General features: G+C 44.2%; 1 protein-coding gene across 6 annotated transcripts in view; it reads left to right on the top strand.

Annotated features, from left to right (window-relative positions):
• POMT2 (protein O-mannosyltransferase 2) overlaps positions 1–20,154 on the top strand; it is a 46,870-nt gene extending 26,716 nt beyond the window's left edge. For 5 of the 6 annotated variants that reach the window (XM_038406702.2, XM_043516243.1, XM_043516245.1 and 2 more), the window contains 10 exons: positions 951–1,029; positions 1,839–1,990; positions 3,538–3,629; positions 5,282–5,358; positions 9,380–9,451; positions 9,726–9,785; positions 9,994–10,099; positions 12,810–12,950; positions 13,947–14,058; positions 14,662–20,154. In XM_038406702.2, the coding sequence (XP_038262630.2) occupies positions 951–1,029; positions 1,839–1,990; positions 3,538–3,629; positions 5,282–5,358; positions 9,380–9,451; positions 9,726–9,785; positions 9,994–10,099; positions 12,810–12,950; positions 13,947–14,058; positions 14,662–14,767 (997 nt within the window). In that variant the 3' untranslated portion in view covers positions 14,768–20,154. Of the gene's footprint in view, positions 1–950; positions 1,030–1,838; positions 1,991–3,537; positions 3,630–5,281; positions 5,359–9,379; positions 9,452–9,725; positions 9,786–9,993; positions 10,100–10,178; positions 10,270–12,809; positions 12,951–13,946; positions 14,059–14,661 lie in introns of those variants that run through there. The other variant, XM_043516244.1, reaches the window with a different exon arrangement.
• Positions 20,155–24,447: the final 4,293 nt, after the last annotated feature.

Raw genomic sequence — 24,447 nt, 5'->3', positions numbered from 1 at the left:
CCCTCCTTTCACTGCACAACAGAGGAGTTTGTCCTCTCTAAGCATTCATTTATTTAAATATACAGGATTTCTATTGACCTGCAAATTGAGCTATATCACTCTGTGACCTTCAGTATTGCCTTCCCCAAGCATTCAAAAAGCATTAATCAGACCCCCCCAAAATCATGAGATTTAAAAAATAGTAAATATTGGGTGCTTTTTATTGCCTTTTGGTTTTTGAATCTTGTTGAGGGTCCATGTTTTCAAACTTTTCTCTGCAACCATGAGAGCTAGAAACTTACTTTTTGTAAGGGAAAGCTGAGATTCTTAAATAATAACGTGATTCCAGCAGCTGGGGCTTTAAGAAAAACACCAAATATATGAGAGTTGTGATAAAATCATGAGTTGGCAACACTGGATCTTGTCAACTCTCACATGCAGAGGAGGTCTTGGCTTGGGATGGAAGAACCGAGAAAAAACCTAGGTGCCGCACAAATGATGCGGCAAGTGATACTTTTTCTATTTAGTCCTAGCCTAATGGTTCAGCATGGTGCTAGGAGATTTTGTGCTGCTAGAGGGTGCAGTCTTTTGCATGGAAAATAAAACTAACTATCAAGAGTGGTCAAGACCTCATGGCATGTTTTGCAAGAACAGGGATGTTAGCCCTAATGCCCTGGGTAATTGTATTCTTCTTAAAATTCTGCCTCCCAGTATCATTTGAACTATTCATTTCTATGTCCTAAACTGTAGTGTGTACGATCAGTACGCTTTTGAACACTTCCAGAGGTGGTTGAACGTGGCCTGTGAAGTGATTCCTATATATATGGTTCAGAAATAAATTTGTAATGCCTATAAAGTTCTGTGGAATCTGTATAAATAAATCTTTATTGATGACCAAAATGAAAGCTCTTCACACAAACCATTTTCAATGTAAAACTGAAAACTGTGTTTTACTTGTAATTTAATTTCAGGACTTCTAGAAATCTTCACAGTCACCAGCAAGAAGCCCCCATGACAAGGAAACACTTTCAGGTCACTGGATATGGAATAGTAAGTGAATAGTAAGAATAATACTTCTTTCTGCTTGAGGAGGTTCATCCCAAGACAAAAGACTTACTCCTACTTTTAGTTTTTTGTCTCTTAGCCAGTTTCTTATCCATGAGAACACTTGCAATACATGAAAGTACACGGGAGGTTATAATGGAAGTTGGAGCTCATTACACAGGTAATACATGATGTATGTCGGTGTGTAAGTTAGAATAGCACATAATTAAGATCTTTCCAAAATGTGCACAAACAAAGAAATAGCTTTAAATTATCACCACAACCCTAGCTTTGGCAGCAGACTCTTTAAATTCTAACTTTAAAGCTGCACTGACAGTTAGTTATTATTTTCTGTACATAGCCTTATGGTATAGACAAATGGCTTCTAGGGTCTAAACTGAGCAGTGCTCTGACTCTTGGAAATGAAATCTGCTTTGAGTTTTAAATGCCCAGAGGCAAGAGACTACTCAATAAACACACTATGCTACCCAGCCAAACCATCCGGTTTAAAATCCTTTTAAAATGTAACTTCATTTCTTGAGAGCCACATATGAAGTTGAAGCAAAGAATTTTGGGATTTGTGAGGAAAATACATAGGTAGATAGTAAGCATGGATACATCATGCATTGCTGGTGTCTATAAAAAAATCTCTTCCTGCTGGGGAATCCTTATTGTTAACACTCAGGAGGTTAAGCTGGGTCTGATCCACTCAGTTTTGTCAACACTGTAAAGTTTCAGACGCTCCTGTTTTCTGTGTCTTGTTCTCCAGTGACACATGCTTTTGTGTTCTTTTTGGTGGTGTGTTTGAATGGTAGAATGGAACAGGAGATGCTAACGATTTTTGGCGGATTGAGGTTGTGGGCAGGAAGGCTGGGAAACGCATTAAAGTCCTACGGAGTCAGATCCGACTGACCCATCTGGCCACAGGCTGCATACTTGGGTCCTCTGGGAAGACGCTGCCAAAATGGTAAATAATCTCTGATCTTGTGATTCTTCCTGCCAACAGTCTCATGCTAGCAGCTGATGTTCCTTTTCTTACACAATTGACACCAGATCCCCTTGTTCAGCGGCAGTTTTTAATTTGGGCTAGAGAATATACATCTTTATATTTTTCCTCTATTCTTAAAAGGAAAAGGGCATCTGAAAGGTGGAAAATCAGAGTGAAATCTTGGATGAGGGTTATAAAATCCACTACAGTGAAGGGGCTAGCAAATGGCACTTCTGGAGAATAAAGTCCTTTACCAAGAGATCCATCCCAGATATCAGCATGGGGGTGTGCTTTAGTCCTGTTCAAGGGGGGCTTGCGTTAGGCATGAGTGATGAGATCATTTTCCATAAGCCATCAATCTTTGGCCTTTGCAAAAAAATTGCCAGCATGGGAGACAGTTGTGCTGAGGATGGTTGCAACATAGACCCTTGGAAACTGCGACTCTTATGTCACCAGCTCATTTAGCTGTAGGAGCCACCAGTGACCTACAGGTTAAAGGCTCCATATCCCATTCCACAATCCTCTGAACCATACAGTCCCTTGCTGTCATATTTATATTGGTTCCTGTTCATTTTTTAATGGGAAGACCTGGACCACAATAGTGTCCCACACCCTTCTCTCCTATGTGTGAGCACAGATCTGGAGTATAAAAGCAGATGCAACAAGTGGCTCTGGAAGAGGAAAGTTTTTCATTTGTTCCAGATCTCTGTAAAAGCCTATGCACACTGATAGTGCTCTCTCTGATGGTCAGTGATTGAGTAGCCTGAGGCATTACAGTTATCAAGACTGTTCTTGTAGGCCCAATCTCCTGGGAGGTAACATGTGGAATAAGGCTGATATAAAAAAAGGATCTCAGAGTTTGAACTCATTGTCTCAGAATGGACTGATTGCCTCTGGCATCAGTGTTCAAATAAAAAGGAAATATTTTTTTACACAGCACAAACTTAGCCTGTGGAGCTGATTGTCACAACATTAAAGCCAACTGCAGCTGCGTAGTAAAAATACAACATTAAGACAACATTAAAGCCAACTGTATAGCAAAAAGATTAGACATTTGTATGGATTATGAGAACATCAGCAATTAAGTTAAGATTTTTTTTTTTTAAATTGCAAGGGATGTAAAGCTCATGCTTCAGGAATTAAGCCACCTGCTAACAGAGTGAGGATAGGAAGAAACTTCTCCTAGAGGTAGGGTGACCAGACGTCATGTTCTTAAAGGGAGAGTCCAGTATTTAAGACCTCCTACAGGTGTCCCAACTTTTTCTTAAAACGGGCAAATTGTCCTATATACTCTGATAAGGCAGGACTTCTGGGTACACAGAAATGAATCTGTTAGGTTGGATGCTGCAATTGGTGCTAATTGGTAGCTAAACTTGTGGGAGGAATGTCAATTTGAATGCGAAAGCTTATGCTCAAATAAATTTGTTAGTCTTTAAGGTGCCACAAGTACTCCTTTTCTTTTTGTGAATTGTAAACCGTGGCTCTCCTTCGGGAGGTAGGTGACTGACTGTCCTGCTGTTCCTCAGGGGCTGGGAACAGGTGGAAGTCACCTGCACTCCATATGTGAAGGAGACTCCCAATGCCCTTTGGAATGTTGAAGATCACATCAATCCCAAGTGTAAGTGATGAAATCTCTTCGACAATATGCAGGTTGGCTTGCTGGTTTTTCAAGGGGAGAGAATGAGGTTATCAAGAGGTCAGAGCAAGGCACTCAATGTTTGGGATCCCTGGGTTCTGTTCCCAGCTCTGGTACTGACCTATTGCGTCATCTTGGGCTAGTCACTCTGCCTCAATTTCTGTATTGTAAAATGGGGGGATCGTGGGATTGAGAGATATGATGTTTATAACCCACTTTGAGCTCAGGAGCTGCAGAAGTGTGAAGTATTGTGGAAGAGCTGTCACAACTTGATAGTTAAAGTTGTAACTGATGTTTCACTATGAGACTTATTTTGAGCCCCCCCTTACCAGCTTTTTAATTGAAGGAGCTATTCTGAATGCAAGTGTACAGTAGAAGTTTTTAGATGATTTTTCGGAAGTGTGGATCTTCACTGCCCTATTCCACACTTGCCTCATTCTCTTTTCCAGGAACATTCAAATAATGAGGTTGCTAGAATTATGACATGAGGTAAGAATAGAGTTGAGAATGCCAGTTGTGACATACAACCCCTCCAGCACAATCCAAAAGTTAGACCTGCGTCACAGCCTTATTCACTGTCCGCTTGGTCAGAGCAAGGCACTCAATGTTTGAGATCTCTGGGTTCTGTTCCCAGCTCTGGTACTGACCTATTGCATCATCTTGGGCTAGTCACTCTGCCTCAATTTCTGTATTGTAAAATGGGGGGATCGTGGGATTGAGAGATATGATGTTTATAACCCACTTTGAGCTCAGGAGCTGCAGAAGTGTGAAGTATTGTGGAAGAGCTGTCACAACTTGATAGTTAAAGTTGTAACTGATGTTTCACTATGAGACTTATTTTGAGCCCCCCCTTACCAGCTTTTTAATTGAAGGAGCTATTCTGAATGCAAGTGTACAGTAGAAGTTTTTAGATGATTTTTCGGAAGTGTGGATCTTCACTGCCCTATTCCACACTTGCCTCATTCTCTTTTCCAGGAACATTCAAATAATGAGGTTGCTAGAATTGTGACATGAGGTAAGAATAGAGTTGAGAATGCCAGTTGTGACATACAACCCCTCCAGCACAATCCAAAAGTTAGACCTGCGTCACAGCCTTATTCACTGTCCGCTTGGTTTGTGCGTTACTCAACATCCTGATTTTTTATCACACAACTTGCTGGATTTTGACCTCTAAAACCTGCTAACATTTTGCAGCCTTTCAGAAGTACTATATTCAACCCAAGAGAAATAAATTCTGAGCTGTTCATTTGGTCCGGCGTCTTCTACCATTGTCATGCATTTTGCATTCTCCCATTCATGGCTGATCAGTGGATAAAGAATAGTCTATGAACAGTGAGGCTCTTATTTCTGCTTAAACACAAAGACTGTTTATTTCAGGGAGTTTTATCTGTTTCTCACGCTTCTGAAAGTACAGTGGGAAATCAATGAGTAGATCAGTTGTGAAATTCACTTGGGGATACTTTCTTGACTGCAAGAGGCTGTGTTTAGAATATGAATGAAATGCAGTGAGAACCAAGGAGGTACCAGAAGGTTACTCACAGATTTGATAAGGAGGAGAGAGTTTATCGTGTGTGTATGTATTAAAGGAAGGTAGCATGTACAGGCTTCTAATTCACTTGTTATCTTTTCCATAGTGCCCAATATCAGTCTGGATGTTCTGAAACCTTCCTTTCCAGAGATTCTGCTGGAGTCCCACATGGTTATGATCCGGGTAGGGTCGCTTTATTTCTAGATTGTCATGTGTATGTTTTGTTTTTTAACTCTTGAGCTAAAAAGAAATATTCTGTCTTGTGATGTCCAGGGAATAGCAGCCGTCAAGATAGGACAGAATATATATTGCCATAGTTTACAAGGATTTATACTTAGAGAAGAAGGATGGCCTTATGGTTGAAGTTCTAAAATGGTACTTGGAAGATCTAGGTTCAGTTTCTGGCTATTCCATAGACTTTGTGTGACCTTGGGCAAGTCATTTAATCTCTCTGTGCCTTATGTTCCCTTCTGTAAGACAGGGATATTAATACTTCCCTACCTCATGGCACAGTTGTAAAGATAAGCTCATTAATGCTCGTGAGGCACTCAGATAGTGCAGTTATGGAGGCCATAAAAGTATGTGGATAAACACTTGGGGATACTTGAACATCTGATGGAAAAATTTAAAAAGACAAAAACCCATTGTTTAAAAAAACTCTTCCATGTTCTGTTTTCTGCTTTCCTCTTCCCTCATTCTTTGTCACTGAGGATGTTTGCAAAAAAGCAGATTTGTTTTTCTTCAGAGTCTGACTGCTCTTGTAGTCCTCTCATCTGAGACTGTTTTGTATGACCTTGTTTCTTCTCTTTACCGTGCCTTAGTTTCTCCATCTGTAAAATGGGGATGATACTGATCTTACAAAAGACTCTGAGGCTAATGTGGTGTTTGCAAAGCTCTTTTGAAATGAAAGGGGCTCTAGGAATTCTCAGTAACATTATTAATACTAATAATTTCCATGGTAACCAGTTATAATATTGTTTTAGGTAGGGAAATATCAACATAACTGTTTCCATGGAAATAATTTTCTTGTCTTGAAATGAGCGTTCTTATTTCAGACTGAAGGAAAACCTATAGGAGTAGCTGAGTTCTTAAATAGCTAAGATTTGGCTTCTTCCACACGTGTTCTCAGCAATAAAGAATTGGGGAAGAAAAAACTAGAGAATACTTGGTCTTCGTAGTAACCTGGGAAACATTCACATTTGTATAGTAATTTTAAGCTATAGGTATCCTCTAGGACAGAGGTGGGCAAACAATGGCCCGCGGGCCACATCCGTCCTGCAGGACTGTCCTGCCCGGCCCTTGAGCTTCTGGCTGGGGAGGCTAGACCCCAGGCCTTCTCCTGCTGTCCCCCCTCCTCTGCAGTTATGCTGCTGCACGGGCAGCGTGGCTGGCTCCATCCGAGCACCGGGGCTGCGAACTCCTGCTGCTTTGAGCAGCATGGTAAGGGGGCGGTGGGGGGTGGATAAGAGGCAGGGAGTCCCGGGGGGCAATCAGGAGACAGGGAGCAGGGGGTGGTTGGATGAGACGGAGGTTCGGGGGGGCAGTCAGGGGATGGGGAATGGGGGGGTTGGCTAGGGCATGGGAGTCCTGGGGGACCTGTCATAGGGCGGGGGTGTGGATAGGGATGGGGCAGTCAGGAGACGAAGCGGGGGGGTTGGATGGGGTCCTATGGGGCCTGTCAGGTGACCGGGACCGGGGGTGGGGTTGGATAGGGGGTGAGGTCCTGGGGAGTGTGGTTTGGGGCTGGGGATCCCGGGAGGGGGCAGTCAGGGGACAAGGAGCAGGGGGGGCGTTGGATGTGTTGGGGGGCGGGAAGGGGGAGGGGGTGGCTAGGGGGCGGGGCCAGGCTGTTTGGGGAGGCACAGCCTTCCCTACCCAGCCCTCCATACGGTTTCACATCCTGATGTGGCCCTTGGGCCAGAAAGTTTGCCCACTCCTGCTCTAGGATGCAGCTTCTAGAGGGTGACATGATCATGCTCTTTGATTGACACTCCATCTACCAAAAGGCATTGAGGATGACCAACATTCACTGGGGGAGCATGTGTATATATTCATGCACAAATCTATATACACAAAGTATCAGGTGGCAGAGGGAAAAACTCCTATAGTTAAGTGACACTTTCTATTATAAGACTTTTTTCAGTTGGCAAACTTTAACGGTTTTGGCTGAAATTTTTCAAGCCTGCTGCCTGCCTTAGGTTGAATTTTACTGAAAGATTTCAGCAAAAGTAATTCAGCCATTTCTCAGACGTTTGAGGAAAAAAATACTTTTTTCCCCATTTTGCAAAAAACACAACAAAAAAAACCCTTAAAACAATTTAATTGAGAGGCAAATATTGTCTCCATCATTTGGAGCAGTGACTTGAAATTTAGTAGGGGGTTTGTTGTCCTGGTGTCCAGGATATGTCTGTTGCTGTCCCCATGAAAATCACATCATGGGGAGGTAGGGCCTGAGCAGGACTTTCTGTGCAGTTGCTCCTCCGGGTTGCCAGGGGCTGCTGTGGCACTAGGTATCAGTACTGAGAGGAGGTAGACTCTTTCTCATGTGCTGGTGCCCAGCTGATCCAGGCAACAGGGAGGAGAAAATAATCTGGCTGATCTGCAAATGGGTGAGGATCCAGACCTGTGGGGGTTTGTGGGGAGGGAGACTGAGACAGGGTTTCAGAGAGTAACAGGAAGACTGGGATGAACAACAATGGGATGGTAGGAACTGGGATGAGCAACTGTGAACTGTGGGGTGAGGTAATGAGACATGGAGCTGAGGGGAGGCGGAGCAGGGGGAATGGAATGGGTCAAAGAAGGCAGTGGGGAGCCAGGGATGAGGATAGACGGGAGGGGCCAGAGGTAGAAGGGGTTAGGCTTGGCAAGAGCAGATACAGAATGGTCCTTAATCACTAGATTCCACTCCCCTCAGACCCTGCAATGGAACCCAGGATTCCTGAGTCTCAGCGTTCCTCTTGCCAGCAATAGCTGTAAACCCACTGGCAAAATGTGTGACTCCACTCCCCCTAGTGGCCAGCTTCAGTGACAGGAGTCCTGTGAAAAAAATATTATGGGATCATGTAATTAAAGACATTATTGTAATGCATTAGCAGAAGAGGGCTGAATTAAGGTTGCACAGGCAACCTTAATTCTGGCATTTCCTAAATTTTGAGTGCTTGACTGTGTACTGTTCTTACTGTAGCTTTCTGTGTGTACTTTTTTATAGAAACTGTGAAAGGAGAATTATTTGAAAACCGATTCAGTGCTTTGGACCAAATTTTCAGATCACAGCCTCTTATATTCCATGTCCAGATTTTCATTTCTGAGGTTCTGTACGCTTGGATGTGTGCATGCAGATTAGGGCATTAGATAACCAGCTAGCCATTTTGCTGGTACAAATAATCAGGCATGGAAAGTTGCTTGCATACTTTTAGAGGATGCAGACTCCAAATCTAATCCTTTATTTACTATCAGGTGTTAGCTGCTTCACAGGTCACTGCTTCATGTAAATCTCGGGCCAGGTTTAGTGCTGGCAGTTACTGTGAAGCTCCTTCCCCAGCCCCTTTTCTCTCTAGATGATATAGAGCCTAATGCTTGGTTTATATCTGGAGTTTAGTGGGATGGTCTCAGATTCAAACCAATATACTTTACCTGTGCTCTGAAGATGGTGGGCTTACTTCTTGTTGTTTAACAGCCTTAGAGCAAAGTTGTTGTCTTTCCAGTGTGTGTACAATTGGTGCAATTAAAGGGAGAGGCTCCCAGATACACAGCAATGTATACGGAATGGGGACCTAAGCTTGGTCTCTGATTCTGATTTGCATGTCAGCCTGGCATCTCTGTATCTTACTGGTTTATGAAGCAGTCCCCAGGAAATTTTTTTCCATCACTGCATGCTGGTGTAATGAAAGAACAGAGTAAGGCCTTTGTAATTGCAAAGGGATGTGACTTGCAATAAAATGAAATGGTTGTGGGGATTTTCAGGAGCTCATTTCCTGCAAAGTAATGGGCTTGTAGGAGCACTAGCAAAGCCTGACGTTCAAATCTAGGTGCTCCTGAAAAGGCTTAACCTTCCTAGGGCATTTGCTTATGCACACATGTGAACATATCAGAAACAGGATTATTCTTCCTATGCCTCTGAAGCTCTTCCTAGACAGAGAGCGGCCATGCAGGACTTGCAGCAAAACCGCCTATTAACTGTAATTTTCTTCTCAACCTCCTATAGGGAAACAGTGGCCTCAAACCAAAGGAGAATGAAGTCACATCCAAGCCTTGGCACTGGCCCATCAACTACCAGGTATGCTGACAAATCCACCTTCCTGTCTGATTGCAAGTGCTTTTGATAGGGGTATGGCACCCAAACTGCAGAGCTGTGGGACTGCATCTCTTTATTAAAGTGCATGGACTACACTTCAGCCGCTGTTGAAATAACCCTTTTGTTGGCATGAGAAGAAACTTTTCTCACTGCTGACTCTCTTTGGGAGCCTCAGTGAGTTTGAAGGTTGATGTGGGCTCAGTAGACACAAACCCATTTTAATTTCCTCTGATACCCTGTCCCTGTCCCTCCTCAGGGCCTGCGTTTCTCTGGAGTCAATGAAACAGATTATCGAGTTTATTTGCTGGGGAACCCGGTAAGTGGGGGATTTTTACAAAAGAAGTGACTTCTGCCTTTAGCAAATATTTAGTTTTCTCCTGGCTTTCCCAGAGACAGTGGCTCCCTGCCTTTACTCTTCTCTAGCTGCTTTCTTCCCCTTCTCTTCTGTGGTTACAGTTAGTTTTCCATCATGTCTTATGCACTCTCTGCTACTTCCATCTCCTCCTTTGCTCTTTCCCACACAGGTGGTCTGGTGGCTGAATCTGGTCACTATTGGATTGTACCTCCTAATGGTAACTTGCGCTATTGTGGCCATGAAGAGGGGAGTTCAGCTGACAGCTGAACTCAAAGGTAAGTCCAGCTCTCCTACTCTGCTGCATTTGTAGGCTTCACTGTTGTGATGGTTTGTCATCCTGGTTTCCTGTTGCAGGAAAGCTCATTCTCTCTCTGCTGTGGAACATCAGATCACACAGAAATTGAACAAAATGTGTTCAAGAGGAACATGACAGCAATGAGTACAAGTATTTAAAATATATAATGCTATAGAAATGCTAAATCTTATACCTGGAAAGATGTAAATGCCAAGGAAGGGGAGAGGAATTAACAGTTTCTTCAGGCTGTAAAGGGCCATTATGAAAATCTTTTCTGACCTCCTGCATAACACAGGGTATAGATTTAACTCGGATATCTCATCTAGCCCAACACATTTCAGTTGAATTCAGGCATATCTTTTAGAAAGACATCAGCCTTGATATAAAGTCTGTTTTTAAGAATTGTTCATAGTAGTCCAAGGGGTTGTAACTAAGAGGAGTGGGATGAAATTAAAAACCAGGTAAATTTAGGCTAAATATCAGGAAAATCATCCTGACATTGAGATATACAAAACTATGGAACAGTCTTTCCAGGAAAAATGCAGGAAGCCCCATTCCTCGAGTCATGTAAAACTGGACTGGAGAATGCTCTAGCAAAAATCCTGTAGGGAGCAATCCTACATTGGCCCCAAGAGGGATGGATCAATTGGATCCCTCTCTGGTTCATGGCTGTGTGATATGTGCTGTATTAATATTACACATCTGTGCTGAAAGGAGAAATGCTAGCTAGTGCCCATTAGGGAGCTGACAGAGAGAGGGTAATAGGAGGAGGATATTAACAGCCCTTTCTCCTTCCTTAACCTCTTCCATCCACAGGTTACAAAGCACTTCACAAACCCTAAGGAATCCAGTCTCACAACATCCCTCTGACATAGATCAGTGTTTCCCCCATTTTACAGATAATTGGGTAGGAAATGAGGTACAAAAAGGTGAAGTGATTTTAGCTACGGTCACTGAGGTTACATCTACACTGTGATAAAAGACCTGTGGCATGGCTGTGGCTGGCATAGATCAGTTCAGGGGTTAAAAAATTGCAATTTAAAAGTACTGGAGCCGAGGCTCTGACACACTGTGAGTGGGGAGGGTCTCAGAGCCCAAGATCCAGTCTGAGCCCAAATGTCTACATTGCAATTTTTAATCCTGCAGCCTGAGCCCTGCAAGCCCAAGTTAGCTGGTCCGGGCTCAGAGACTTGGTACTTCACGTTTTTTATCGCAGTGTAGACATACCTACAATGAGTTATTGACTGAGCTGGAAATAGGATCCAGGTCTCCTGCCCTGTTCCCCTGTTTCTAAATACTAGACCACATTCCTTTCCAGGGAATGGGCTGACAGTGAGGATCAGGGATGGCTGTCAAGCTACTCCAGAGAGAATCCTAGAAATCAGAGATTGAAAAGATTTGTTAAGCCTCATCTAGTCCATTGTCCTGTGCCACTGCAGGATTATTCCTTACAGGACCTCATGTTAGCAAGACCAGCCAGGTCTGTGACCAGGTCTTCTGCAGGTCCATCTTGTATGGCTTTTCAAATATCTATTCATTGAGGAAGACGCTATTGGTAGGTATTTCTGTGTGATACATTTTTTGCATGAATAATACAGGTGGGATATTGTGGGTAACCTTGTGTTACCTGCACAATCTGGGGCAACCTGCCTATACCCTATTGAGGGCTCAAGGTGTCACCCAGTCAATTTAGGCACTCCCACCCTTTCCCTTCCAAGGGTTCGGGGCATAAGGCACCTACTCTTACCCATGCGGCTGAGGGAGAAACCTGGTCAGGTTAAGTACCTGCCTTTACGCATAGGGCCAAGAGCTCTACAAGTCTGCAGGACCTTTTCCCGTGGAAGAGCCTTACCCAACTGTGCTCTAAACATCTATTTATTAGCAACACAGAGAAAATACACATACCAAGCAAATCTATTACGCTCACCACTCCCAATATATAGACAAATTTCACCCGATGGCCAGTCAGGATCCATTCGTCTGGGGGTTGCCAGCGATGCCTCTGCGTGTCACAGTCATGCAGAGGGTACAATGTCTTGCAGTTTCTTGTTGTACTGCAGTCCAGAGTTGATTCCCAAAGAGTATTGATTTTCACTTACATTATATAGGTAAAACTAGTTATTTCCTTCAAATTTACTAAACCTATCACATTATCCCACACCCTCAAGTAACAAAAATTGTAACCAATTACACGCTGGCACCTATGTGTCCTCCTTCCTGCCTAAGTTTTTTACATTTTATCTTTCATGTCCAAATTGTAACTTCTTTGTGACCTTTTCTGTTTTGTGCAGGTGGTCAGCATAAATTTACTGATCAAAACTTATCTTATACCATTTGTTAAGTCTCTCTCTGTATCCTCCCTAAAACTTCCCAGTGCTCGGGTGTCTCTCGTGGTGGTTATCACTCTTGTTAGGGACATTCCAGAGGTGGGGGTGCTTTATCTGCAGCAGATCATTCTTTTTTTTCAATTTTAGTGATGATCTCCCTGAGTTTCATCCAAGGCTTGTTTAATATGGGGAGGGGTGCTGGGTTTGATTAGATCCCAGGCCTACACTTGGAACGTAGACCTGCTAAGCCTGTTCCTACCAATCTTACTGGTGTTCGTACTCTGCCTCCTTGGTGCTGAGGTTTGAAAGGGTAGCCCAGGGTTGTGAAGTTTCATCTACTGAAGTGTATGTTTTGTGTTTCAGAGCTCTTCGAAGTCTTGCTACATAGTGGAGGGAAGATCATGCTGGGCTGGCTCCTCCATTACCTCCCTTTCTTCATGATGGGCAGAGTCCTCTACTTTCATCATTATTTTCCTGCCATGCTTTTCTCTAGCATGTTGACAGGTAAATACTGCAAAGCAGAGTCCCTGAAGGTAGAGAGGAATAGTAGGGGAACTGAGTTGGAAGGGGTATTTTTAAAGTGACATAATTAAGAAATCAATTTCTTTTTTCTTTCGGATCTCTGGTTCAGGGCTAGTGCTTGGACATGTATACTGGTTCAAAAGTGTTTTTAACCCTAGCTGCTTAAGACATCGAACCCTATACAGTTGTGTCATTTGGATTACCATCTTGATTTGACTTCCAAGAGGCTGCAGTGCTAATGGATAGGGTATTGGACTGGGATTTAGGAGACCTGGCTTCTTTTCCATGCTTTGCCACTTTCTTGCTATGTGACTTGAGTGAATCATTTCACCTCCCCTTGACTCTTAGCTCCCTTTCTGTATCTTGTCTGGTTAGAGTTCTTCAGGATATGGACTGCCTCTTACTTGTTTTTGTATAGTGCTTTGTAATGGGGCCTTGATCTCAGTTGGGACCTCTAGACACTACTGTAATACAAATGATACATTAAAATAATCCATTTCAATTCCAACATGATTTTTAGCAATCTGTCTTCAGACCACTAAGAAATAAAGCTTTATGGCTCTGTAAACTGGAAGTCCCTGTTCTCAAATGGTATAAAGCATTTATCTCTGACCCTGGTAGTACATGAGCCTTCAGCTACTGAAATCATGTTGCACTTGAAATAGAGGGGACCGAAGAAGCAAGATTGTAATCGGAATTATGTAATTTTGCGGTCTGATACCTCTAGCTGTCAAGACTAATCTAAAGTATTTTATTCCAGTGGGAATGTTGGGAAAACCAAATTTCTAGAGATAGAAAGCTTCACTTCTTCTGCTAAGGGTCAATAAGAGATCAGACTTTAAAAACAGAATTGGTCCTTTGTTCATATAGAGCTTTATCAGCATTCGTTTGTGACTGAATGTAGCAAATATAGCCTGCATCTCTCTCCTGGCTTCCAGCATGGTGCCTCTAGTTATTAATTTTATTTTCTTTTCCTAGGAATTACATGGGACACGTTGCTGAAGTTCTTTGCTGGGTGCCTGTCCTGCTTTGTGGGGAGGAGGGTGTATACATATGGGATGCTGGCACTAATGCTGCTCATTGTGTACAGGTGAGAGAGAGCCAGAAGCTGAGCTGCTTCTGTATGTAAAACAATATCGGTTGTATCAGTGGAACCGTTGGCTCCTTGACACGTGTTGTTTTTAACTTTTCACTCTCCCAGCTCCTTTCCCCTTTTTGTCCTCTGCTAAACTCTCGGATAGTAACAAACTCAGCCCTGAATCCTTCATATGAACCAGATTCAGCTTTGACAGCTTTTGTCTGTCTCCTGGTAATGAGTTTGCAGAAACCTTTTCATTACAGGGAATCTCTTTGTTTAACCCCGGAGCTCAGTGGGTACAAATGCTGTCAGCTGGACTGGCTCCCCTTTTCCCCACCGCTCAGCAGATACAGACTGATCCCCACCCCACATGGTGCCAGACTATTGGTCTATGCTATACTGTAAAAATATATAGATTAAACATGTTTATAGGCTTCCCAATCCCATCCCACCCATGGTAAGGCCACGTACCTGGCTGTATTAATGTTGTTGAGCAGGAGAGAGTGGGCCCCAAATGGAAACTCCCATAGGTCATCCACATGACTCAGCTTTTTCTGTGACCTTGGTACTGAGCAGTTAATCAGACCTTGACAGGTGTGTTGATCATCTCCACAGCTTCTACCTCTTCCATCCTCTGTCCTATGGGATGGTGGGACCTATGGCTTCAGATCCCAACAGCCCAATGACAGGGCTCAGGTGGCTGGAATCGTGGGAGTTCTAGAGCCGGCAGGAGGCAGCCTGAACAAGGGAATAAGAAACACAAGAACTACCAAGTGTCAAGCTGATTCATGGGCACTTTGAGGCAAATAGCTGTGAAGCACCACTCTGGAGAACTCTGGGGAATCTGCTCCCCATAGCAGCCCATTGTCTCATCACTGGTTTGCACAGTCTGAGTCTTGGCAGAAGGTGACCACAAGAAAGACCCTCTGAGTAAGACTCCAGCCATAGGTCCAGTAGATTCTACTTCTGAGGCCAGCTACTGCTCAGAAAGAAGACCTGGGTCCTCCGAGCAATGTGTCTTAGAATTCTTTACAGTCATGCTTTGGCCTGTCCAGCAGCCACACTGATGTGATTTGGAGGATGTATGTGTTTATATCTGTTGGAGGGTGAAATTGCACACATCTGTCTGTTTGTCTCTGCTCATATGAAAATCACTTGATTGCAGGAAAGAATTGACTATAGAAAGCACAGTGTCCTGAGACATTAAGGATCTTTTCATATTTAATAACTTTTATTGGTGGTGTTTTATATATATTTTGGAGAATGTCTGGTAACCGCCCTGTCCTAGCCATTTGCGTTTCACTGATCTGATGCTGTGTTTCTAGTACCTGCCCGAACTGAAAGTCTCTGAGTGGCTTGAAACCTCCATAAGCCATCGTGCCTTGCCTGTCTCCCAGGCCCTTTGCAAACAGAAGGAGTGGAGATTGTTTATCCTTGCATATCCCCTTGCTTTCAGGCCACCTGTAACCACTTATAATAATCACTGTGTAGCTAACTGGTAAACCTCATGACAGCTCAGAGCCAGACAGTTCCAATTCATCAGTCTTGCAGTTCTGTCAGAAGATGCTAAGATGCTCCAAAGATAATTGCATTGGCAGCAGCAGGTTTCTTTTATTGCTTGTCTTGGGTTCTTTGATGTAAGGGCCAACCTCTTTGGGGATGCCCTGATAGGGAACCCTTGCTGACAGCGGTCATTATTCCTTTGATACCAGCAGTTCTACTGCCAGTAACTGCTTTGTGTGAGGATGCTAAGGCTTAGCGGTCACTGGAATCTGCAAAGCCTGCTGCTAGTTCTGGGGTATTTAACCACTAATATTCCTCTGCTGAAGGCAGTTTTCTTCTAACAGGAAACTGCACTGCACTTCTTGTTACTATGATAAACTGCCAGGCAAATGAGAAGCGGGGAGTGGAGGGGGAGAGAGAAACCAGAACAAAAACTCTTTGCTTGTCTGGTGAAGAGAGCTCTCTGATGCTGAATCCGTCCCTTCACAGGCAGTGGGGGTGGGTGGGAAGGGACCTGGTCCTTGAACAGGTGTGGGGAAGCTTTTTAATGAGGTATCTATTCCTTTCTTCCTTCCCCCAGATGTTCCTTTTGTTCCACTTCTTTCCCCTCAATTCACTACTACTACCCTGTAGCATCCAAAACAAACTGTCTTGAGTCCCAGTTGTGTGTGTCCTTTGAGGGAGCAAGGTTTGCGAGGCAATTTTGCATATGTATCAAGGAGATCAAACCCTTCATTTCAGATTCCCTGCTTTGCCTCTCAATCCTGCTCCTGAATATGTATTGGGTGAGTATCAGTAACTGGTGAGCGTGTCTGACTTTATAGATGAGTTCTGCTATACTCCCCTCTCCATGGATTCTAATGGGTTATCTGTAACATGAAAGGCTGTTGGCATAGAGATTGTACTAACATCCCCAGATCAGGCTGGATGGGTGTGCTGTATGCTGGGCTGAGGCTCAGTTCAGACCTGCTGTCACTTTAATAGAGGAAATGTAGGAATGTTCAGTAAGGCAGCTGCTCGCTATTTTAACATGGTGGCTCAGTATGTCATATCCGCTTCTAGAGGCCAGTCCACATACAAGATAGGAACCTACTACTGGTACCAGCTCAAGTGGTATAGGCCTTTGCTTTTGATGCTAAAGATTTTGAGTTAATCCCCTGCTGACAGTCCATGATGGGGGGTCATTACTGTAATTAACTGCTGGGTTTGATGATCTCTTTCTATTTACTGTGGTAGGAAGTGCTCCCCTCTGGCTTAGTCAAGGCTGCTCAGAGATGATATGTAGGAAAGAAGGATGAGGGAGAGGGTTGAAAACATCACCAAATCCTGTTTAGTTTGACATGTGGAAAAACAGCAACGGATTATAAACAGGTGGTAATATAACAGGCAGGCATTACGCTGCCTTATTTTTAATAATGTTATTGGGTATCTTATATTGCCAGTAAGAACATCAGCTTAATGCTATGATGTCATGAGAGTAGATTTTTCCAGCAGAAGTCCCACTGCCAATGGGAGGAAGTGCCAGGGATTCATGTAAGGGGTGGATTGAGATGCAAAATACCCCCAAACACTGAAGACCCAGCAGTGATCTAGGCATGAACGGCAGCAAACCAGTCCCTTGCTACTGAGAAGTAAGAAATCAGTAGGTACCTATGTAGGATGGTCCCAAAGGTGGTTCACACATCTTTGCTATCATAGGACCTTTTAGCTAAGTCAAAATGTTGATTTAGCAACCTCTATTGTTGAGGAAGTGGAGCAGTAAGAACTTCAGGGGTAACATGAGAAAGCTGGGCCTCTCCTTGGTCATTGTTCCTGTCTCCTCTGCTGCACTAATAGGTCCGCTTCAGATTTGTGGGGAGCTTGAGTTGGCTAGCTGAAAACACCACCTGACTCTCTCTCCCTTCCAGCTTTTTGTGCCCAGGTCAACTTCAGTTTCAGTACAAACAAGAGGCTGCTTGTCTTTGGTGCTGGGAGTTTGGATGCCTCTCACTGGAAGTTTCTGACTGGCAGAAGAGCTAACCCGCTTCTTGGCCCCTGTGCATCCCACTGTCCACGTGCGGGGACACACCAAAAAAAAAATCTAGTTGTCCCACAATAATGAACAGCCCGTGACCAGACTCTTGAGTTAGGGTATTAAAAGGACTGCACTCCGACATTAATAACTAGCTTTTTAAAATGGGTACAGCCTGGGGGGTTCATCTTCTGAATTCTAAGAGCCAGTCCTCAGCTGGTGCAAACTGATGTTCCCTTGTCTTTAGCAGAGCTATGCTATCTTATCTCAGCTGAGGATCTGACCCTAAATATCTATTTCTTGAAAAATTCACCAAGCCATCACCGAGAACAAAACAGTGTCTTTGTGTTTGTGAGACCTACAAAATCTATTAATTTGTGCTGCTTCTACTGGCACTGCAGCAGCATTTAAGCTTGGACACACTTTCCAGAGCTGTGCAGATTTGAAGCAGTGGGTGCAGTAAAACTGACCTTTGTCTTGAGGAGGGAGCTATCGCTCTGCGTTGCCTCTGTTTGGTCAGAGGTCTCCACAAGATCATCTGTAGACTTTCTGCTTGGGTTCTAGGTCTTGATAAACACTAGTTTAGTTCAGTTCAGTCTGGCATTCCTGACTGTGGAATGAGTGCTGGTTCATCTTGAGGACAACTCATTTGTCCCCTTCCCCAATCATGTGGAAATAGCTAGTGGTGCTTTCACAGGCCAGAGGATGCTGCTGTCTGGAGCAGCTGCTCCCTATGAGGTTTCCCAGACAGCCATCCATTATTGTTGGGGATGTCATTGAATTCAGGCTGTGGAGCCAAATTGTAAACCTCTGCAGGCTTCAAAATTCCCATTCCTGCTCTTTCCTCAGATTTATACTGTAAAACTGTGTTTTCACTTCTTCAGTCTTTGGAGGATACAAAGAAGGGCTTGAGTTCAGCATATCCAGCTTATTTTAGGCATTCCACTCACCTCAACGGAGGTTCTATTGGCAATCACTGCAGGGGCATGCATGCCCATTCCAGCAGCAGTGACTGAATTAATTCCACAGAGCTAGGAGCTCATATCTCTGGGACAGAGTTGTGGTCCTGAAAGTGCCTTTGCTGGGGCAGTCATGGAAGACTCACAGATAAACACGTCTGCAGTTCATCATCACTGTGTGATGCAGCTATCCCCAGATCTGCTAGCAGGAAAGCCAGCATCAGTCTTATCTGCAGATAATTTCTTTTGAAGTCTTAATTGAATGGTTTGTTTTACTGACACTCAGAACAAATTAATATGATCCAGCTTTTTATATCCCCTTCTGCCCTTCCCCCCTCCCAAAGTCCTGTGCTCCTTTCTAGGCTGGTCCACTAATAACTGAGCCCTTTGGATGTGCATCCAGTTTCCAGAAGAGCCTGGACCAGAGTTGGGCTGAGCTGCCATGTCCTCAAGGAACAGAATGCCTGGCAAATGCACTCATGGCAAAGGCCTTGTAGTAGAAAGCTATAATAACTGACTTCTTTAACTGCATCAGCAGAGAGAGTTCAAAGGGTGGGACTCCTGCCAACTGTCCCTCTTGTTTGTGCCTCTGGGGGTCTCATCCAGTGTGTTTCAGTGGAGATGAAAGGTGTGCCTGTATTTTCTTCCAAAATGTTCCTATTCATAGCTCTCAAATGTTGGCAGACCTGGTGGCTTCCCTTCCAAGGGTCATGCCCATGTGACATGGTCTCTGGATGCAATAACCAGCACTGTGTAAATGAGCTGTGTGCTATGTACCACTAGAATACCCCTTCTTTTCTTTTCTTATGTCCCTGCTGGACCCTGAGCATCCTTCCATGGTGGCCTTGTATCATCAGCTGGGGCACCTGGATTGGGACTTCCCCCTTCAGAGCAAATGACCCCTCCTAACTGGTCAGGTGTATGTCATGGCGGGGAGGGAGCTGAGGAGTGTTAGAGCATCATAAGGCGCTTTCTCCTTGAGGGGGGAAAGGTAGGAGATGATGCTATGTCCACAGCATGCCCAGCCCCTTTAAGCAGCTTTGAAAAGCAAGAAACCAGGACCGAACTTGATCTGTCTCCATGGCAGTAAGCCAAGCCATATGGCTGTTCCTGTGTTACTTTTTTTCTGAAATACACTTCATACTCTATGTTTGGAGATCAAGGGCTACCGACTGTTGCACATACTATTTGGGAGGGAGCTAAGGGGGTTATTAGTACTGAAGGCGCTATTGCTATTTTATTTATGTAGACTCCTAAAAGTTAGGCAGGCAGGTTTACCCTGTCATATTAAAGGAGTGATCTATCCTGGAAAATATACCCAGAACTGAACAGAAGTTTGGAGGTAAAGTGATGATGTGCTTCTTTTGTGACCCTATCCTTCTGCATTATGAACCTTATTAATGCTGCTAATATTAACGTATTTTGGTGGTTTTTGTGTACGTCTCTATACATGTATTATTTGACTGTTGGCTCCTAATTCTATTCAATTGCAGAGCAGTGTGGTATACTAAATGCAGTGTAAAAGGATGGGAGAGAGCTTCCCTTGAACTAAAAATGTATTTTGTAAAGGAATTCACAGAAAATCAGAGGTAGAATTTGGACTTTGATTTTGTAATAAATAACTCTTCTTTCAAACGTCTTGTTCTTTTCACTTCTGTATTTTTATTTCCCCCCCTTTACACTCATATAAAGCTGTGGCATGAAGTTTAAATGCGTCTGTTACAAAATAGGGGCTAGACCAGTTTCAGTGGTGCCATGTGTTCTGTAGTGCAACCTATGGCCACCCTCAATTTTAATACAGAAGGGCTACATGTCCCAGCAGACATTTCTTCACCTCAGTCTAAATGGTGAATATGTGTAAGTACATTGCCCATGGAAGTGAAGAAGAGCCATTTGGATGAAGATAAAGTATTGCTTGCTAACACTGGTAGTCTTCACAGACCATACCTTCATATAAAAGATGAGACAGTTGTAATATGTGTAATATGCTTTGTTATGCCAATTTGGTGTAGCCTTCAGACTCCTGATTGGTTACCTATGAGTCCCTCAGCTGGGCAAAGCTCAGGCACATGATCTGTGCTAGTACGGCGTCAGATATGCTCAATGATTAAACCTTGTTCCTAGTGTGTATTGGTCCACATTACAAAAACCAATACAAAATTCACTATAAATGCAGGCCCCTGCTATGGGACAGGCCCATGTCAGGATCCTGACATGGGCAGTCAGGGCAAAGGGTTAGAATAGGGTCAAACCTGAGGCAGAGCAAAGTGGAGAAGTTCGTAATCAAGTTCCAGGTCAGGGTCGATACCGATGATTGGAGTTCAAGTCAGGGTTCAGGGTTTGGGTGAGGAGGTAAGTAAGAATCAAATTGAGGCAAGGTCAAAGCCAGGAGTTCAAAAGCAAGGAGCAGAAATGGTCATAGCAGCTCCTGGAGATCCATGCTGTTGCATGGATGCTTCCTGGAATGCCACTTGGGTTTATATAATCAAGAGCCATGAAGCTGCTGCCTGTCAGACCCCTTGAAGCAGGACTTTCCATGGTGTGTCCACAGCGGGTCATGGGTTGTGGAGTGCAGGCTGGTTATATCTGCTGCTGGGTGGCAGCATGGAGGTGTCTGCTGGCTGGCAGCTCTGTGGGCCTGAGTTTGAGACCTGGTGGACCTTACAGCCCTAGACTACAGTAGCAAGAGATGTAGATCGGGACTGGAGCCTCCAAGACTGGAATAGCAGCATAATGCCTGCCTCACATGTAGTAGTAGTAAAAAGATTTAAAAACTTATATCAGTAGCAGGTTACAGACGTCCATGAAAATTGTGCTATCGCTTCATAAAGTGTAAGTTACTGCATGTTTAAAGAAGTGTCCAAGCTGCAGCATTTTACTTGAAGAAAGCTCATAATAGAGGCCAGCATGTAGTAACAAGTCAATAAATAGTATAGGAGAGGCAGATGTATCAAAATGTTAGTGTTCCTATAGCACCTAAAGGTAAATCTATCATGCGACTTCTAGAAGAGGGATGTTTCACCTTTTCTGTTAACCCAGTTCCTTAATTGAGTGGGTGTTGGTGGTTGATTCAGTGATTTAGTGTATCAAGTGTTGAGGATCTATTTGAGGGTGTGCAATAGACCACAACTAGGAAGTGGAGGGAACACGTGTAAGAGAAATTTGAAGGAGAGCTTATTTTACAAAGTGAGTAGTGACCAGGTAAAGTGGACTTACAACTGACATGATAGAACAGAGGTGGGCAAACTATGGCCCACTGGCCGCATCCGGCCTGCGGGACTGTCCTGCCTGGCCCCTGAGCTCCTAACCGGGAAGGCTAGCCCCTGACCCCTCCCCTGCTGTCCCCCCTCAGCCAGCCTGAGCTCGCCGCACCGCCAGTGCTCTGGCCCACCGCTCCTGCCAGGCTGTGTGGTGGTGTGGCTGGCTCTGGCATGGTAAGGAAGCAGGGAGTCCTGGGGGGCAGTCAGGGAGCAGTTGGATGTGGGGGACGGTCATGTGACGAGGAACAGGGGTTGGGGTTGGATAGGCGTGGGTGTCCCGGGGGCCTGTCAGGAGGCGGGGGTGTGGATAGGGGGCGGGCAGTCAGGGAGCAGCAGGGGTTGGATGGCAGTGGGGTCCTGGGGCAGGGGGGCGGTTAGGGGTGGGGGGTCCCAGGAGGGGGCGGTCAGGGGACAAGGAGCGAGAGAGTTGGATGGGTCGGGGGTTCTGAGGGGGACAGTCAGGGGGCGGGAAGAGGGAGGGTGTGGATGGGGGTGGGGGCCAGGCTGTTTGGGGAGGCACAGCCTTCCCTACCTGGCCCTCCATACAGTTTTGCAATCCCGATGTGGCCCTCGGGCCAAAAAGTTTGCCCGCCCCTAAGATAGAACAAAACAACAGTAGTATAGCTGAAGGAAAAACTGGATGTCTCTCTGGAATTTACTAAGATCCGGGACAGTTAGTTTTTGTGTATACGAGTAGCCAACCTCCAGAAAGAGTTGGGGAACTTTTTGCTGGGTAACAGAGAGAAGAGGGAAATGTAAAAAGCAAACTAACATATATAAAGTGTGTGTGTGTGTGTGTGTGCGCGCGCGCATGCGCACCTGCAGATAGATGTAGATCAACATGTAAAATGTTTAAAAGTAGAATACAAAAGGTCTTCCAGACATGAAGGGCCTGCTTAGCTGTCCTGTGTTACCTGGCAGGTCTGTGTGGAAGAAGTTTGCCTAGCCTAGCCCCTAGTCCAAATAGTTGTACAAGTCAAACAGCCTTTTCTAGTCCTGGGTCTATGCTGAATTCTCATTTTCATGAGCGCCAAACTCACAGACTCAGGTTTAAGCCAATGGCTAATTACATCTAGATCTAATCTCTAATAATATGGGGTGTGGATTATCCCACATCTGCCCACTGCAGTGTTTTTACACCTTTCTCTGAAGGATCCGATACTGGCCTGATGTGATCCATTATAGCAATACCAATGTCTGGCAAAGTTTGAGTGTAATGAAAAGGGAAATTCTTAATGGTTTCATACTGAAATATCTAGCCTAATCTAATTTTTCTTTCGGACTGTGCATTCAAATGACTGAGCTTTAGGAATTGGGTAGACCAGATAAAGAATATTTTAATCATTCTTATTTCTAAACTGAATGTGAGGCTCATGTTCACTGTATTCTTTTTATATATGGTATAATATCGAAGACTAGGAAGGAGATTTATTAAGGGATTCCAAAGTTCAAGAGAGGATCAAAGGCTTTAGCGGTTGGAAGTGGCTGATGTGTTTCCTGGATGCAAATGAGATAAATGGCTGAAGTTGGGAAGATTTGGGGAATTAGAGTTGTGAGAAAGAGGAGGCATCTCTACAGTACTTAGTACAATGGACTCCAGTAATACTAAGAATAATAACGTTTGAGGATTTCTTTCAGAGCGTGACTGATGATGGCAATATGGGGAGGGGCAAGAGGGAGGTTTACAGGCTTGTGAAATGTGGGAGGCAAAAAATAGTTGGACAAGTCAAACAGCTGCTATTTTGACAGTAAGTAGGTGTATGAAATTTGAGTGGAGGACAGAGACGATGGCTGCATTTTGGAGGGTGAGGAGGGAGATAGAAGTGGATTCATACATTTTTAAGGCCAGAAGACACCATTAGATCATCTACTCTGATCTCCTGTATAGCACAGGCCATTACATTTCAGCCAGTTATCCCTGTATTGAACCCAGTAATTTGTGTTTGGCTAAAGTTTATAATCAAGAGTGACATCTTGATTTGAAGACCTCAAGAGATGGAAAATCCACCACTTCCCTAGGTAATTTGTTCCACGGTTAATCAAACTCACTATTGAAAATGTGTGCCTTATTTCCAATTTGAATTTGCCTGACTTCAGCTTCTAGCCCTTGGTTCCTGTTACGCTTTTCCCTGCTAGATTAAAGAGCTCTGTAGTACCTAGTATTTCCTCCCCATGAAAGGAGGAAGTCACCACCACTGTCATCAAGTCACCTCTCTGTCTTCTTTTTGATAAGCTAAACAGATGTTTCTCACTGTAAGGTATTTTGTCCAGCCCTCAAATCATTTTGTGTATGTGTGGCTCTTTTTTGCACCTTCTCCAATTTTTCAACATCCTTTTAAAAATGTGGATACCAGAACTGTATGCAGTATTGGTGTCACCAATGCCATTGTGAAGGTAAGGGATACCATTCGACTGAGGTCAGAGGTCAGCAGCTGGCTGGCTGATTAGCCCTGCCCACTGCACCTGGTAGAAGACCTGCAGCTTAACTGGCTGATTTTCATAAAAGAAGGAGCAGGCAATGAAGAGGGGGAGCTCCAATACCTGCCAGAAGATGGAGCTACTCTGGAAGGAACTACTTGCAGAAACAAAAATGAGAGAAGAGAGACTGTGGGAAGTCCTATTATCAAAAGGCTCTGAGGTAAACCAGGAATTTATGGGGGGTGAGAGA

The sequence above is a fragment of the Dermochelys coriacea genome, chromosome 6 (genome assembly GCF_009764565.3).
Source record: "Dermochelys coriacea isolate rDerCor1 chromosome 6, rDerCor1.pri.v4, whole genome shotgun sequence".
Taxonomy (NCBI): Eukaryota; Metazoa; Chordata; order Testudines; family Dermochelyidae; genus Dermochelys; species Dermochelys coriacea.
Note: the sequence above shows the minus strand (reverse complement) of the source record. Positions and strands in the feature narration are given on the sequence as shown.